At 49.4% G+C, this 18,649-nt stretch overlaps 1 protein-coding gene across 1 annotated transcript in view; it reads right to left on the minus strand.

The window, feature by feature from the left end:
- The window catches only part of ESYT1 (extended synaptotagmin 1), a 1,383,482-nt gene that overhangs the window by 112,711 nt on the left and 1,252,122 nt on the right, over positions 1-18,649 (minus strand). The window contains exon 27 of the mRNA XM_069653762.1: positions 10,609-10,707. Coding sequence (XP_069509863.1) covers positions 10,609-10,707 — 99 coding nt within the window. The remainder of the gene's footprint in view (positions 1-10,608; positions 10,708-18,649) is intronic.

An 18,649-nucleotide genomic window follows, 5' to 3' on the forward strand; every position in this document is an offset into this window, starting at 1 on the left:
TTGGTAGTGGACATTCCCAACTTTGAATCTCAGGACCTTCCTGTGCTTCTTCTGGATGGACATGTGAAAGTATGCATCCTGGAGATTCAGGGATACCAGCCAATTCTGCAGGTCCAGGGCCTGAAAAGGAGAAAGTACTTACCAGTAATGTTCTTTCTATGGATTCTTTTCCCAACGATTCCTCATCAGATAGATATCCCGTCAATCGCTAGCTGCTCTGAACCATTTTGACAGGGGTTGTAGTACGACTCGACCATCGATCCTGCTTGACTGGACGTGGTGCCAGTAGACTCTGGATGTGACATCGGCCGCCGTACAAATACCATGTCACTACGCACCCCGTACCTCAGTTCCCAACCTTTTTCCCCCTGAGCTCAGCATCCACAGAGGAAGAGTCCACAGGCTCGGGCTGAAAGCAGCCAAACAAAAACTTTCTTTTTTAATGTGAGGAACAGGATTACACCGACAGGATAGGCTGTCAGTGTCACTGTAAGGGTGTGGAAGGAGGAGAATGACCCACAGGTGGCATTGTTGTGGTTATAGACTTTAATGTAGGGTGAAATGAAAGCGGAAACCCCCAACTGTCCCTAAAACTAAGAGGGGTGTCCCCTGCCTCAACTAAATACTAAGGACTCTGCCAGGATGTCCGTCTAAAGCAAATAGTCCACCGTCCTGTGTAAAAACCTATTTATTTATTTTATTTATTTATTGTTTGCTTGTTAGGTGCTTATACAGCAAGTAAAATACTGTTTCAAAGCGCCCACAGGGCGAGGGGAGGGAACAAGGGAATGAAATAGAATACAAATCATAATATCTAATAAGAACAGTGGGGGAAACGGATCAAAGGACAAACCTACTAAACCTTGTGAGTATTCAGAACATGCAAGTGCAGCAAGGAATAGGGTAGAAGGGGTAAGTGCAGGGGAGTCCGAGCTCATGGGTGAGCCACAGATGAAGTGCTAGGGGTGTTGAGTGCTACATGGCCAGGAGCCATGTTAGGGGTAAGTGCAAACCTCCAGGGTGGCAGGGGAAGTGCTGCGGGTAGACAGGAGCTCAGCTGATAGGGTGTGGGAGGTCTGGGGCCCGAGGATGCATATGGGCCCCGGACACCAATAACAGCAACTGTGGGATTAGCAGAGGAAAGAAGAAGGGAAGGGGGTGGCAAAGAGAAAAGTCTTGAGGAGCTTCCGGAATTTAAGAAAGTCCTGCTCAAGGTGTCAGGGGGAGGCTGTTCCATAGAAGGGAACCAGCTGAGGAAAGCAATCAACCACCTATCCTCTGTTTAGCAAAACGCTTTACACACAAAGAGTTGGTTCCAGAGGAACGTAGTGGTTTAGACGCAGAGCATGTAGTAAGATAAAGTTGAAGATAGTGTGGTCCCAGGACCCAGACAGCGTTGTGGATGATGCAAAGGGATTTGAAATTAATCCATGCAGCAACCCGGGAGCCAGTGAAGACTTTTTAGGGCAGGAAAGATGCGGTCCCGTGGCTTAAGGCCAAGTATAGGTCTTGCTGGCCTATTCTGGATTAGCCTGAGGCGTTGCAGAGTGGGAGAAGATAGATTCAGAAGGAGGCTATTGCAATAGTCAACCCTAGAGAGAACCAGGGCTTAGGTAACATTGAGCCTCTGGAGGAAAGTGAGAAAGGGGAGAATTCCTTTGAGAAGTAAGAGCTGAAAGTGGGACTTCTTGTGTGAGGGAGGAAGGAGAGAGAGGAGTCAAAGATTACTTCAAGGTTTCTGGCTTCAGAAGAAGCAGCAGTGGGAGAGTCCAAGGAGGATGGTCAGAACGAAAGGGAAGAAGGAGGGAGCAGGGAGCAGGGTGCCAATGGGAAGCAACTCAGTTTTACATGCGTTGAGGCAGAGATCGCTGGAGGTGCACCAGGACTGGATGGTAGATAGGCAGTCAGCGATAATGGAGAGTGCAAGAGGATCAGCAGGACATTTGAAAAAGAGCTGTGTGTCATCTGCGTAACACTGAAAGTTGGAGGAGAAGATGAGGCATGCAAGCAGAGCTAGGTAGATGTTAAAGAGTCAAGGGGAGACTATAGAGCCCTGGTGGATACCACAGGTGGAGAAGGGAGTAGGTAAGAAGGTGCCCAGGATGATTTGGGAAGAGCGGTCAGTTAGGAAGGATGCCAGCTAGGCCCTTACACTCTTAATTAACTAAAGAAAAAACAAAGATCGTCTTAGTCCAGACGGATGACTCCCTTCTTCTGGACTGAGGCTTTGTATTCACCTCCTGGTGATGAGATGTGTTCTCCAGATTGCATAAAACAAAAAGTTCTAACAGTTCTCTTAGAAGATTTCTCCATTAACGGCAGGCACAGACAAGAAAGTCTCTTCAAATTACTATTCCAGTCGCAATTCCAGGTGGATGGCTGCCGCCCCTCTGGCTCTTCTGGGGACTCACTGTGACGACGCACCAAACAATGGGGGAATGTTCCCTTCCCTGGGTCTTTTCTTAGACTTTGCAAATAGTTCAACAAGCGGTGGGGGAATGCCTCTCTTTGCCTGGTCTTTCTTAGATCCTTTGGGTAGTTCAACAAATGATGGGGGAAACGTTTCCCTTCCCTTAGCCTTTCGCAGACCTGTCAGGTAGTTTAACACATGGTGGGGGAATGTCTTCCTTTCCCTGTTCTTTCTCAGACCTTTCAAGTAGTTCAACAATTGGTGGGGGAATGTCTCCCTTTCTCTGACCTTTCAGGGTGCCAGAGGAAAGGGCTTCCTTCCCTCTGGCTCTTTACAACTTTGCGTAATCCCAGGGGGAATGAGTCCCTTCCCCTGGTTGTATTCCAGCTTCTCATGATGCCAGACGAAATTACTGCCTACAATTTCTTGTAACGCCAGGGGCAATCAGTCTCTTCCCCTGGTTCTTTTCCAGCTTCTCTGCTGTTTGTGAGGTAGACCTGGTTCACATGTCTAGTTTACAATAAATGGAACTATGGAATTACAGATCTGACTATTTGGAATCATTAATCTGTTGAACCTTACTCTTTATTTTCATCAATACTCACGGAAACAAACTCAATACAAGTGGTTGGCGCATTAGAGTAAAATTATAACTCTTATCGTTTTTTTAGTTTTTTGATTGCTTCTGTGTAGCAACCACACATGGATTAGAGTTTTACTCATGCTGACAACCTTATAAGTAAATAAGCGATCAGTTTGACTACATAAAATTCGTTGCCAAGGCAAGCTTTTTTTGGTTGGTTGCAAACTTTCTATTAGACCTGGTTCACTATCCTGCCAGGTACTATGATTGTTCATATTATGGCTTCTTTAGATAAGATAACAGACCTGGTTCACTATCCTGCCAGGTACTGCTATTGTTATATAGTGGTTGTAGCACTGTCTGTGTATTTGGGGTTCCAAAACCCTTGTTCCATCTGTAATTATTTCTTCATACACTCGTTCTTGTACTTAGTGCCCCAGACCCCTACTTTGTATGTAGTTGTTTGTTTTAAGTCTCTTTCCCAACCTTAAACTGCAGGGTACTTTTATCCTTCTTAAGGGGTTCCTAGATCTGTCCTCAGTTCCCACCAGCTAGCCCTGGTAAGGCCCTATCTTCAGTGAGCTTCCGTTCAGGCTTCTACTGGCTCCAGGAGTCGATCTCTTCCACCCGTGCTCTCCGCATCATCCGCTCCTTCCACGGCATCTCTGTAGTTGCTGCTCTGCTTTGCCAGTGTGTGCAGTACGATCCCTTCTCTCTGGCAGACTTCTGTTGTCTACTTCCAGCAGGGCAACAGGTCCTTCTTCCTTCAACCCTTTTTGGAGGCTTCACCTTCGCCTCACGTCTTTGTTCCCCTAGTCTCCCTTCACCGCTTCGCCAACCTGCTTGCAGCTCCTCGATGGAGGGCTGAATTAACTCTTCAGTCCTTCTTCCTTTTTTATGTATCGGTTGCTTAGTAATTGTCCATATTGACTAGACTGCTGGAGTTGATTCTGCAAAGGCTCTCCATTACTCTGCACCTCTTCTTTGTCCCAGTACTGAGGTTATTCCTCTTAACTAGGTTACTCAGAATCTTCTTTGTCTCAGTACTTTTGCAGGATTCATACAAGTAGTCCCTACTGTTCCTCATCTCAGTACTCTGGAAGATGTTAGGATGCTCTACTTTACATAGGTACATAGAAGATTGTGGAATCATGTTTCCCTGTGTAGGGTAGGGAGCTGAGGGAGGGTGTGGGATATTCGGGATATACAGCGTTCTTCCCGGAGGACCGTCCCCAGTCCATAAGAGGGGATTCCCTCCAATGAGATCCACCAGCTGAGTACCACCCCCGGGGACTACCAGGTAGCAGCCTCACCTCCTTGGTGTCATGGGAAGGGGATCCCCCCTCGGGAAGCAGGGACTAAATCCCAGGATTCGTCATAGTACTGTCACCAACAAACCCCAACCCCCTCTCCCCCACCTATTTTTAACTATACCCGACCCCCCAAACCCTTAACTGCCCATTCCCACCACCCCAAAAAAATGCAATGAACGTTTTCATTATTCTTTACACATTTAAAATACAGGCTTTGAAATGCCTGGTGATGAAAGGACGTCTTACCTCTCATTCAATGGATTGCATTCGCCTTCAGATTCCTCATCAGATTCCAGTCAGATATAGTCCCAAAGCAGTACAGCGTGTGGAGGTGGGATGAAAGCCCTCAAACAAGGAAGCTCTGCAAAACCGCCCTACCGAAATGGCAGTCCGAGCCACAAGCCACATCCAGACAGTAATGGCTGGTAAAAGTGTGAAGTGACGAACACGTCGCTGCTCAACATATTTTCTTTACAGGAACACTCCTCTGCAACACAGATGATGCTGCCATACCCCTGGTGGAATGTGCTCTTACACCTCGTGGCAGCTCCTCCTCTGCCCTCTGCATAGGGTTATGCACTAAGAGATTGTCTGCTTAGACGCAGCAAACCCCTCCTGGACAGGGAGAAAGCCACAAAAAGCTGATCCTCGTGCCTGAATCCGGCCGTCCTTGCCACGTAAAAGCTACTTCTCCTCATCCCTGGAAGGGTGCAGAGGAGGTTAAAACACTGGCACATCAATGCCCTGAGACACATACAACTCGGAGACCACTTTCGGCAGGAATCCAGGTTGCATCTTGAGAGACACATTTTTCTTTAAAAAATCAGAGGAGGGGTAACCTGCACGACAAGGCCTGCAGATCGCTTGCATGTCTTTCTGACGTGATTGCAACGAGGAAGGCAGTTTTCAAAGTAAGCAATGTGACAGAACATGAATGCATGGGCTCAAACAATGCCACCAACAAAAAGTCAGGACCAGGTTTAGATTCCAGTCTAGAACCACAAATGGGGTAGGCAGAAACCTATTCACAATGCCCTTCGGGAATTGAGTCATAACTGTAATCATGAAAAAAATACCTTGATCCAGAGACCTCTTAAAAATAGACAAAGCTGCCAAATAACCTTTGGCTGTACCAACCTGAAGGCCTGAGGAGGCCAGTGACAGAATAAACTCCATCACCATAGTAGTGGAGCAAGCGATAGAGTCTACCCTGCACCATGCCTCAATCTTCTCCATCTGCACATGTACAGCGGTCTGATAGAGGGCCTGCGCGTAGCCAGTAGCACCTCAACTACCACTTGAGAGAGGTCCCAGTCACCAAATCTCATCCTCTCCAGAGCCACGCAAGTAGGTTGAGGGATTCTGGGTGCGGGTGGAGCACCCGGCCTTCCAACTGGGATAGGAGGTCCGGCCGCCGAGGCAACCGGAGAGGTGGACAGAGGGTCCGCTCCAAGAGGTCAGAGTATCCTGGCCTCCTTGCCCAATCCGGGACGATTAAGATCACGGTAGCTCGAAATCTTCTCAACCTCCTGAGAACCCACGGGATGGTGGGAATTGGAGGGAGCACAAAGTGGAGGTTGAAGATCCATTCCACTAGGAATGCGTCTCAAAGTGCTCCTCTAGCTGGGAATTTCCTCAAGCAAAACTGTCTGCATTTCCTGTTGGTAGGGTATGGTATGATATTGTTTATTTATGTAGCACCTACACACAGGACAGTGTTTCAAAGCGTTCAAGGAGGGTGGGGACATGGGAAAAAACAAACAGTCGCTCAGAGCCCTTGAAATTCTTAGACGATAATAGTCTGCACAGGCAGAGTAAGTGCGTAAAAATACATTTAACAGTTTGGGAGACAGCAAAATGGCCTCATAGTGATTCTGCAGTTTTAATAGAGCAATTTAGGGGTGAAGACAAGGTAGAACAGATAGACGATCTTCAGGCGCGGTGTGTATGGATCGTGCAAGGCAAGAGGGTCGCGGGGGTAGGGGATCAAGTGCATCCGGTCGGTTGAGACTGGAGTAAGTGCAGAGAGAGCCACTCTCTTGCATTAATTTCTCAAGGGCATTGAGTGTGGATGGGGTGTAGGGCCCTGGGGCAAGTGCGAGAGAGGAGTGGTGGGTGTGCCGGGGACCAGTGAGACTCTGAGGTACACCCGGCAGCCAGTCATCATGCTGTAAGGAAGAGGAGGGAGAGAGGAAAAAAACAGAGAACTGGGTGAGCAGGGTAGAGGGAGAGAGAAGAAAGAGGAGAAGAGGAAAGTCTTGAGGAGATCCGGCCCATGAAGTAGGGCCGCAGGCAGGCTATTCCAGAGGGAGGCACCTGCTGAGGATAAGGATCTCCCTCCAAATCTCTGCTGTTGGACCTCGTGGCAAACACATACACTGCAAAGGTGCTCCACTGAGTGAAGAGCTCCTCGAGAACTTCCTGGTACACTTCCCACTCATCTGAAACCGTGCTCTGCCTGCTAGGAGCATCCGCCAGCCCATTCTCTGCTCCAGCTAGGTGGACAGCAGCAGTGGCGATCTGGTTCCCCAGCAACCAGAACCATAGCTGCAGCGCCTCCCTGCAAAGGTGTAGAGACGGAACACCCCACTGTTTGTTGAGGTTGTGCCACCGGCTCTCCATCTGTGACCAAAGGCTGCTCACCTGCAGATCCCAGCAGCAAGCGCCCCAACCCTGTAATGACACATCTGTGACTACTAGGGCCTGGGGCCACAGAGGCTAAAAGGGTTCCCCTGCCATCATGTTCTCCCTCCTAGCCCACCAAGACAGGTCACTGGCCATGGGCCCTGACACACTGAGGATGTCCTTCATGGCATCAAAGTACTGAGACCATTGATACCTCAAAAGCCATTGCAGAGAGCGCATGTGCAGCCTGGCCTTTGGCACCAGAAAAATGCAAGAAACCATGGGACCTAAGAGGTGGAGAAAGGAAGCCACTGGGAGGCTGTCTTGATTGTGGAAGAGCTTGACCATTTGCCTGATACTGGTGACTCTCTCTTCAGGAGGGAAGGCCTTCCCCACCTGTGTGTTCAGGACTGCCTCGATGACCTGGTGCATCTATGTTGGTGTAACATGAAACTTCTGTAAGTTCAGGGAAAAGCCCAGCCTGTGCAGCAGCGAGCAGGTGTCCCCGAGCTGTGTCGACACCTGCTCCGGTGCCCTCCCCTGGATCAGCCAGTCATACAGGTACGGACACACATGGACACGGGATCTCCCGAGGAGTGCCGTTGTTACCGCTGCCATCCGCTAAGGTGAAGACCCTGGGGGCAGAGATTAAGCCAAAGGGGAGCACCTTGAATTGGTAGTGCGTGTCCCCTATCAGGCATCTCAGGAACTGCCTGTGCTTTCGATGGATGGGCACATGGAAGTACGTGTCCTGAAAAACCAGCAACACCAACCAGTCCTGGAGCTGCAGCGCCTCGAGAATTTCTTTCAGCGTCACCATTTTGAACTTATCCTTCCTCAGGAACTTGTTCTAGGCCCAAAATGGGACAGTGTCCTCCACCTTTCCTGGGTACCAGGAATGCCAGCCCTACCCTCTCTGCTCAGAGGGCACCTCTTCCACGGCACCCTTCAATAACAGGGCTCTCAGCTCTTCCTGGAGCTCCTGTTCCGGTTGCTGGTGAGGGGACGTTGGCAGGCCTGTCTGGTGGCTTGCTTAAAAATGGCAGACAGTACCCGGATTTGATGAGCTACAATGCCCAAGCGTCAGAGGTTATCTCCTTCCACTGGGGAAAATTCTCATTGCTACTGGAGAGGCATGTGGGGAGAACACCAAGCGGTTTGGCGGGTGCCGCTGCCCCTGTCGTGGTCTGCTGACCCCTAGAGAACCCCTTTCACCGTCCAGGACGCGGGAAAAGCCTCTGCCTTTGCCTGGCCTGTGGGAGCTGAGCCCACTTTCCCAATGGTATGCACTGCATATAACCTCTTCTCCTAGCGGAAAAGCTGAAAGACTGTTTAAGCGGTTGTTGCAGAGCCAGGCCCAGTGACTTGGCGGAATGCTTGGAGTCCATGATTTCCAGAACTCATCGGCCCTAGGGCGAAACAGGTGTTGGTCATCGAATGCTACGTCCAACAACTTTAACTGGACATTTGGCAAAAACCATGAGCTGTGCAGATAGGCCGACTTTCTCAGCATAGCAGCCGATTCCACCGACCTGCCTACACAATCCGCAATGTCAAGGCTCGATTGCAGTGCCTGGCAAGCCACCTCCTTCCCGTTGTCCACAAGGGGTAAGAACCCATCCCTCATGTCTAAGGCAGAAATGTGTTCTGCAGTTTCCTCGACCAGCCTCCACAGACTGTGAGAATATTTGGCGAACGCACAGGATGCGTTCACCGCCTTGAGGGCCATACTGCCCGAAGCAAAACATATTCTTTCAAAAGGCTTCTGCCTTTTTAGATTCCCTGTCTGGTGGAAGGGTTGATATGGACGTGGAGGGCCTGCAGCTCACTGTAGCTGCCTGAATCTCCAGCCCTTCAGGGGTAAGTAATGTGCATAGGAACAGCGGGTCCCCCTCACTGGTTTGTATTTCTTAGTGAGATACGAATCAACGGCCGAGTGGAACAAGGCTTCAACCACAAAGTGGAAATGGGATCGGACAAGGCCACATTGAAGGGCAACACCCTTTCAGTTTCAGTCAGGGGCTCCTGTCCAGGATGTCTGTCAGATCTTCGGATGATAATGGTTTAGCCGGGGTGCCCAAGCCTAATGCATCTACCACGCTCTCAACTATCCGCGGTACTGGGCGATAGCATCGCCATATGGGGCGGTTTGCAGCATGCCCAGGTCCGAAGACGTGGCCCGGCCACTGGCATCATGGGGCGCTTCTGCAGAGGTGACCAAATCTGCCTGGTCAACAAAATAGTAGTCTCTTCTGGGCCCCTCCCCTGAAGGCCTGAAGCCAAAGCGTACCTGGTTCCCTTCTTAGTCGAAGATCGAGTGCATTGTGACAAAAACCTCGACCGGGACTCGGGGATGAAGGAGCGGTCGACCACCGGTGCTGACATCGATGGCTTAGCTCCTAACAGGCCTGTTGGTGCTGATGCTATCACGCCCTTAGGCACTACGGCAGACTTCTCGACGTTTGAGCACGAGACGTCATATCTGACCTGGCTGCCTTGGTGCCGGAACCACCAGGCACAACTGGAGCCATAGGGTCCTGCTGCGTTGAGACCAGAGTCGTACCAGCATCAGTCGTCTTGAACGTTTGGAGCATCTGCTCCTTGAACGCCTCCCATTCTGCCCTCAACGGACCTGGACTCTGGTAGCTCTTGCCCCTTTTTTCCGACGAATTGGAGTCTCTTGTGGGAAGAGGACGATGAATGGCTCTGCAAGTGTGACCTTTTCGTGGTCTTCTTTCGGTACCTGTCCTCCTCGGGTGTAAGGCCCTCTGTATCTGACTCGATGACCGGGTGGTCGAACGAGCTGGGGACTTCAACGGGGGATGCGCGAGCGCTAGCTTTGCCGACTGTGCCCTCAAAGATTTTGGGTTAATTTTCTGGCAAGAACCGCAATCCTCGACAACGTGATCCGAAGCAAGGCACAACACGCAGATGTTGTGTGGGTTGGTGATGGACATCTTGGCATTGCAGTTTTGGCACTTCTTGAACCCGGACATCTTAGGAACGGACATACTGACGAAGAACATCGAAAATTGAGGGAAAACTATCAATCAAAAAAATTCTCTGACAAGAGATGTTCCAAAATAGCAGCATGCTGAGCACCCGGAAAAAAGTAAGTGAGGTCAGGGGTGTAGTGACGTGGTATATGTACAGCGGCTGACGTCACGTCCAAAGTCAACGAACACCATGTTGAGTCAATAGGGATTGACAATCAAGTCTATTCATATTATGGCCACTGTTGAAAAGTTTCAGAGCAGCTGACGCTCAAAGGGATAACTATCTGATGAGGAATCTACAGGAGAATGGAATCCATTCAAATCTGGGCTAGGGTGACCATGTTGAACTTGTCCTCGCATAAAGATTTGATGGTTACACAAAAAGGGTTGGATTTTGGTGTTCATTCCTCAGGATGGAATGTGATCTATTTTGAATATCATTTGAAGATTGAAGAACACATTTGTAGAGATTTTATGTGTTAATATGCTAAGACCTTCTTTATTCACTGATATTCAAATCTAAGGAACAATGATGTGGCACATTTCCTAACTGTTGGTTACACATTTAAAAATAATAACAATACATTTGAAAGCAAGAGCACATGGTAATGTGATTGTACTTGTGTTAGAGAGAGAGAGATAGAGAGAGGGTGTGTGCTCGCGTTTTTTCGGATCTGTCACCTGCAGGCGTGCACCACTACCACCAGCTTCTTCTCCTGTGGAATGACGTAGATAGTAAGGTGAATTTCCCCCTGGGAGGACTCCAATGTGCCTGGAATGCTGTAATGTAAAGGCAAATTGTGTTATTAGCAACATAGTATAATGCACCCTAAATCTATTTGCCAATCCATCTTCCCAACCATCATCCACTGCCACCCTTTCTATTATGAAGCCAAGAGAAAATCAAAGAACTTACTTTCCTGTGACTAGTTCAAGATGTTGCATTTAAAAATAGCACACTCTATGGGGAACAGTAAGTACAACATGCACCGATTGGGGGCGGGAGGGGGGTTTACAGCAGCTGGATTAAACAATCAAGAAGGGGGAACCTGTGGGATGTGTCGCCAACACAGTCTAGAAGGAAAATGTAGATGTGTGATGTGACCTTTAAATAAAGTAAGCATTGCATGAAAGACAAACACAGAATAAGATAGATTATTGCTTTAATGCTACCCAAAAGAAACACAAGAGAGGATAAAACTCCCTGTCTTGATGTTACATTGTGCTTTATAGAGTTTCTCTTCAGTCACCCTTAAGAGTCCAGTTACAGGATCTCTTCCTTGTTTTTGCCTCTACATGAAGTCTCTGCACCTGATGACATGCTAGAGGGGAACACCACTCGGCATCCAATGCCTGATGACGAGAGTCAGAAGAGACGTGCGGATCAGGAGGCTCTAGACTCAGCATGGACCAATTTGAGTGAAGAAACTATCAGGCTCTCACCAGCGGGCTCAACTGCCTTGAAAAAATCATTTTGAGCTACAAAAAAAGAAACAAGCATTGACACGGCCAATAGCTGTGGCTTCTATGCAGTGAATATGGTCTCTGTGCTATGGACAGATGTCTAAGGGGTGCAGAGGGAAGGAGCACTGGGAAAAACAACACATTGATAGAGACATGGGTAATGAACAGGAGGAGCACTGCAGGACAAGGGACATGAAGAAGGCTACAGGAGAGGAACAGCATGGGGCCATAGGAATCACTCGCCCAGGGACAGACTCATATGGCCATGTACTGCCTTTGTTGGCCCAAGAATGACCTTACAAGGCCATCCAACCCATTCATGGCCCAAGTCATGGCCTCAGATATTCAACATCATATGACGTTGGGGCGACACTTCCAACTCAGCTACAGGCATCACGTGCCCTAGTAGAGCATCGTATGCCCAGTACCTGCAATGCCCCTCTCAGGCGCGACTAGTCATTCAATTGAATATGATTTGGCAGTTGTAGTTGTTGTGGGAAGTGTTGACAACTGAAGGGACTAACAGGTCCTCTAAATTCCTTCAGTGGGGGCACAAGGAAGAAAATAAAAAGGGCAAAGGGAAGAAAGAGGAAGACAAAGAAGGGAAGAGAGTTGGTAGGGAGGTGGAGGAGAAAGTCAGTGGGGAGGGCCAGGAGAGTATTATTAAGAAGGGCCAGAAGAGAGGAGCGAGTGAGTCATTCAGCAGCAGCAGGGAGTTTGTGGTAAGTAGGAGAGATTCAGTCAGGGGACAGGAGAGAGTCAGTGAGCGGCCACAGTAATTGAACAGAAAATAGCCAGCAGATGGACCGGAAAGTGCCAGAGGCAAAGGTGGGAACCAGTGGGGTGCAGACAAGTTAGCCGAGGGGAAAGCGTGTCATGAAATATTACCTTTGTAGTGATTCAGATGCTCCTTCTTTGTAACTCTCCTTCACAAACTGCTGGGAGGGCTACTACTGCAACAGACTACGCTGGAAAACCGCTATTTAGAGTAAAATCAGTTGCTATAGAATTTAGATACCTCTCTTAGAGAAGCCCTTCATGCACTAGGGGCCTCCACTTCAGCATCTCATACCCACCCAAACTATTATATATGTATATATATGGTCAACAAAGGGACAGCCACTGGTCTCTCAAGTACTTAGGGCAAGCACTAATGGGGTAACAGGCAAATGCAGATGGGGATGGCAGAATGGGCACTGTGAAAGAGTATTTGAATCACCATGAAGATCATATTTAAATAGTAGTACATCTAAGACACCTTTCATCCTTCCCAACTTCACTATTTGACATTACAAAGAATAGAAATGCTGGAGAAGAGTTAATAGCATATGCCAACAGGTTTGAACAAGTTATGCAGAACCTCCTGGCCAAAAGAAGGAGACATCCAGCAAGAATGCTTTCAAAGGGAGAGAGCATAGCCACAGTCCCGCCTGTCAATGTCTGGAGGGCAGATGCTTCCCTGGATCAGGCAGAATGCATATGCAGCCTCCCAGGAACTGGAGCATCACGTAAAACATAGGTATTAGAAGAACAAACTACTTACTGTGCTGTAATGTTCTTTCTGAAGGACTCGTCATTCCTACCATGATACCGCCTCTAAAAATGTATGTTCTCCGGTGCTAGCTATCTTCAGAAACTTTTTCAGTCAGCAGGGTTGGGGTCGGTAGGGAAGAGGGGTGACATCACCAATGGGCTTGCATGATACTGGATGTAACATCAGGGACAATATATATGGAACTAACAGCACTGCATGATCTTAATTCCACCATTTTCCCTAGCGCTCAGCAGCTTAGCAACCACAGAACATCAAGAACTGAACAAACTGAACAAGCTATTCAAAAAGAGGGGAAGGTGGGTGATGAGGAATCTGTGCTAGAAAGGACTAATACATAAGAAAAAAACATAAGTGGTAAGTAGTGTGTTCTTCTAATGGATTCCTTCCTCCAGAGAATCCTCAACTTAGATTCCCAAAGCAGTACAGAAACCTGGAACTGGGAGGAGAGCAAAAAACTACAACCTAAAAAAAGAAACTCTGGAGCACTGCACGGCTAAAGAAGACATACTGACCAGATTAAATATTCCAGCATTAGTGCTTGGTAAATGTGTACAGTGAAGCCCACTTAGCCGTCGGACAGACGTTCCAAACAGAGACACCCGTCTGCAAAGCAGATGTAGCCCTCAGGACACCTATAGAATAAGCCCTACAAACTACAGGTACTTCTGTTTTATGATCTGTTCAGCCAGATCATTAAACTGCAAAATGCAGAGCACTGGTAACAGCCCTCCCTGCAAAAGGTCCAGCGAAACCAACAAACAGCTGTTCAATCTTCCTGATGCCCCTCGTCAGAGAAACATAGTAGCTAAGAATCCTCTTGGGGTCTACACAAGTAAAGCTCTCTTGCATCTTAGAAGGGTGTAGTGGAAAGTAGAAAACAGGAAGTTAAATCTCCTCAAAGATGGAAGTTCGACAAGGTCTGTCTCACCCTCACAGTGACAGTCTCCTTACAGAAGATAAGGCACAGAGGATTGGCAGAGTCTGGAGCTCACCTAGTAGAAGTGATGGAGGACCGGACAAACCCTACACAAGTGTGAGCAACCTCAAAGAACAAGAATGCAGGGGCTCAAACTGCTATGGGAAATGTTAAAAGAGGGTGCAAATCCAACAAACAAACAGTAAGCTGGCATATTGACATTGGTTCGACAATCCCCACACAAACTGCATACCAGTGGCCCTTCTTTAATATTGAATTAGCAACCAGGTACTGTGATGAATCCCAAGGTAGTGTCACTGTTTTAGATGGGGAAGCCCCCCCTCATGAGGCCTGGTTGGTGAGGCCACTACCCAAAACTCCCCCTGAGGGTGGTGCTCAGCGGGAGGATCTCATGGGGAGGGAGGACCTCAATGGGGGCAGTGACACCAGAGGGAGAACGCAGTATCCCCTTAACCCTTCCACAATTACACAAACCTCTTCTGTGCACCCTTAATCCAGTACCACAATGTACTGTTGTCATGCTGCTCCAGTAAAATCAATTGAAGAAAAGGACACTCGTATAGAAGCTAATAACAGTACTGTGCCGAGGAAGAGGTTGCGCGCAATGAAGATTACTAGCACGAACAACGGCATACGCTCTAGTTCTTGCCTTGATGTAATTGTCTGTCTGTCATTTAAAGATCCAGCAGGAAGGGAAGGATGGCATCTTTGATCCCAGCTCAATACCGACCAAGCACTGTGCCGCACAGAGGAAGCAGCCGACGGAGTGCAGAGGAGAGGTAGGCCCATGGGAGACTGACAACGCAAGAGGCGGAGCAGGGAGGACGAGACTTACCTGTCGGTTACCAGGGCTGCTCCAGAGACTCTGACCCAGAGGCAACTTGTTGCAACAGCACACAAAAGACTGCAGAAGGCTCTGCTGAGCCAGAGAAGCCGTTCCGATGCCTCAGAGAGCCGTGAACAACAGGAGCAACAAGGGCAAGACCCAACAGGTACAGGGGTGGACAGGACTGTTGTGTGAAGACAGATTGCGGAGAGATACAATTGTAAGCAACCAGCTGAAGGGGGTCTTAGACCTGTGGAGGAAAGGCAATCCCCAACTGATAACAACAGGGGAGCACAATCCCTACAGAAGGCAGTGACAGACACAGACCCTGGCAAGGGAGTAAACCAGGGATGTGGAATAGTGAGAGAATATGTGAGTGAATATGTGAAAGAGATTGAGAACCAAGTTTGGGGAAGTGTTCCCCAAATGATATTGTAGGAGGATACAAACTTGGTGTGTGGCAGTTGAACCCAGAGACCATGGCAGGAGAGTGAACGAAGGCTATGGGAAAAGGACCTGGGGTGGTGAATAGGGCCTGGGACCCACAACACATGAAGAATAAGTGCTATACAGCTTGGGAGAAAGAGCCAGGCTGTTTTACCTTGTTGCAGCCCCGGGAAGCAGTTCTGCTAATAAACAATTGAGTTGGTGGAATACGAGAAAGGCTTTGGGGAAAGGGGAATCAACACCAAGCCTTGTGGAACTTATATTTACCCTTTTAAGCACCCTTATTGAACTTTAATGTGCAACTTTTGTGTTGAACATAATATCAGGCTGCAGGTCGGCAGTCAAAGAGACATTTACCCTTTTGCCTTTTCCTAAATTTAGCATGTGAGGGATAGGATAGGTTTTGAACACAGGACGGTGGACTATAATTTGGACATTCTGGCACTGACAGTATCCTTAGTTAGTTTTGTTGACGCAGGGAAACCCCTCATAGTGACAGTGCTAGTTAGGGCTTCCTTCAATCCTTCTTACTTTGTCTTGAATACAAGTTTGTATCAGTCAGTATGTCACCTTTGTGTCGGTCTTACTCCCATGTGCGTAGGTTCCAGGTACAACGTCCTCCGGTTCCAGTCTGGTACAATCATGATCATTATGACTGGGACATTTGCAGAGTCCTGAGAACCAATGGAAAGACAGGTATTGATGAAAACACATAGATGTCAGCAAAGTTCCCCTTGACAATACTTCCCCCAGGGCTCACCCTGATGGAAAATCGCTGGAGCGCGACAATTCACAATTGCTGCTTACACTGGAGATGAAGATGTCCACCTTAGGGGTCTCCCAAAGGGCAAATATTTTGTATAGAGATGACTGGCAGAGTTCTTACTTGGGGGAGGCAAAGGCATCTCTTAACAGTGCCCTCTGGTACATCAAGATGAGCAGCTGACAGGGAGAGGTCATTTGCCTGAGCCTAGAACCATTTTATCACATCCCTGTACAGACAAATCAATCCCACACCAACTCACTTGTCGAGGTAATTCACGTCCACAGTATTGTCCATGTTAGGCAAGATTTGGTGCAGTACCCTTTGTGTGCACTACAACAACCTTGGCCACCTGGCAATAGGAACCCAACCTTTGGTATAAGTCTGTAATATTCGAGGGGATTGGGTCCTCCGACGTATTCCATATCTATGACAGTAATCACCACAGCTGTGCTGCTTCGGAAAATCTTTCGGCATCTGCGTCCTGCGTCAATGACGTCGATACACTGTCCTCGAGGGCCTCCATCGAGCCGACATCCCCGGATGTTAGAAGTAGGACGCACGATGCCGTAGGCTCAGTTCTGTTTTTTCTGCGAACGTGTTGGCTTCAGAGATCTCGCGCCTCGACTAATCTGAGTTCTGTTCTTTCGGTTCCTCAAACCTGTTAATTTGTGAAGTATATCTCATCATGCGTTCATCTTCTTCAACCCTGCGGCAGGTTTTAAGAAGTGTCGGGACTGCTGGTCTAAGATGTCGCTGACGGACACGCACAACACTTGCCTCTGGTGCCTCGGGGAGGACCACAACACGGATGACTGTGTGGACTGCCAGTCGCTTACTTCGAAGGCCTTGCAGGAGCATAAGAAGAAGCTTTCTATAGGTAAGGTGGCCAAACCCCGGAAGTCGAGATCTGCCGGCCTTTCGACTGACGGGGGCAACTCTATGCATCGTCAGCGTAAGTCCGGGGGGGTCTCGGTCCAGGAGTCGGTCCCGCCATTCTTCTGCCTCTTTGAGGCACACATGGAAGCGCCAGCACCGGTCGCCTTCCCCGTCCTCGTCTGAGGACTCCGCCCGTCGGTGGGTTGGTTGTCCCACCAAGCATTCCACTCCTGAGCAATGGGATTCCTTCCGAAAGGAGATGATGGCGATTTTTCAGTCGGAGGGCTCCGGTCCGTCCGCGCCGTCGAAAGACGCCGGACGTGACTATGCTAGAGACGCCACTCGTATGTCTTCGGGCTCGAGCGGTCGTTGCGACCACCGGGCACCTTCGAGGTCCCGGTCGGACAAGCATGGTCGCTCTCGGCATACCCGTTCCAGGTCCCGGTCCTCGACGCCCTCGAACCGCGAGAGCCTGTGAAGTCTCCGAAGACATCGACGCCTTCGGTGCCGAGGTCGTCGAGGGACTCTCTCAAGGCTCCGCCTCAGAGGAAGTCGTCAACGCCATCGGTGCCCAGGCTGTCGAAGGACACGCTCGGGGCTCCACCCCCGGGGCTCCACCCTCCTCCCACGCCGTCAAAGCTGTCAGCACCACGCTCGATGTCGATGCCGATTCCGTCAATGCCCTCAACGCCTTTCGAGGCTGCTTTGTCGGAGGTACCCCGTTGCACGGTGGAACCCCCCAGAAAGGCTCTGGCCAAGGCAAAAAGTGTCTTTGTCCCTTTTTCTGTGCCCTCCTTCCAGCCTCTGGATTATATTTCTGAGGTGGATGAAGGGTCTGAGGAAGTTGAGGTTCCTGCAGAGGTTCCTGATGTCCTCCTTTCTGGTCATAGCCAGCCTGAAGACCTGCACCAGTCTTTACATGACGCCAGTGGTCTGGACACCTCTCCGGAGGTGGAGTTCGGTAGGCCTGAGCCTGGCACGCACGTCGAGTCATCGTACCAGCGCCTTATGTCGAGGGTGACGGATTAGTTGGAGTGGTCTGTGCCACCTGCAGATTTTCAGCAGAATGACCTGACTGATATCCTCGACCAAGGTCCACCAACTGACCCGGTGTTGCCATTCCATATGGCCTTGCAGAGAAGGGTGGCTGCGGCTTGGACTTCTCCAGAGAGTCTCCCGGCAGTGAGCAAGTCCTTGCCGAAGAAATACCGCCCAGTCAGTGGCGACCCCTGCTACATGACCACGCACCCCACACCAGAGAGTTTGGTGGTGCAGGCGGCTACGGCCCCAGCAAAGCAGGCGTTGTACCCTACCATCCCTCCTGATAGGGACGACAAACGTTTTGAGGGCTGGGCGAAGAAAGTGTTTCCTTCAGGGGGTATGGCTCCTCAGGCAGCCAACTCCGTATGTGCCTTGTCACGTTTCACGCACACTCTGTTGAACTGTATTTCCTTAGCGGCTGAACATATTCCCGAAGGGGAGGAACGGGATGGTTTTCTTGCTATCGTGCAGGATGGCAAGGATGCCATGTGTGAGTCTGTTCAGTCGGGTCTGGACATGGTAGATTGTGTCAGCCGGTCCATGGCGGTGAGCACCGTAATACGCAGGTTTGCGTGGTTGCGGAAGTCGGGGTTTGCTCCTGATGTGCAAGCCCGGCCCCACAACATGTCCTTTGATGGTGAACATCTTTTTGGCAGCAAGGCTGATGAGAGCCTTGAGAGGTTGCAGACCTCCAAAGCTGCAGCCAAGTCGTTGAGCGCTGCAGTTCGCCAACCTCAACCTTTTCGTCCTAGGGGACAGCAATGGAGGGGAGGTTCCTTTCGATATTACTCATCCTTTAGTTAATCAAGA

This window comes from Ambystoma mexicanum, chromosome 3q (genome assembly GCF_040938575.1).
Source record: "Ambystoma mexicanum isolate Mex_15411 chromosome 3q, UKY_AmexF1_1, whole genome shotgun sequence".
Classification (NCBI taxonomy): domain Eukaryota; kingdom Metazoa; phylum Chordata; class Amphibia; order Caudata; family Ambystomatidae; genus Ambystoma; species Ambystoma mexicanum.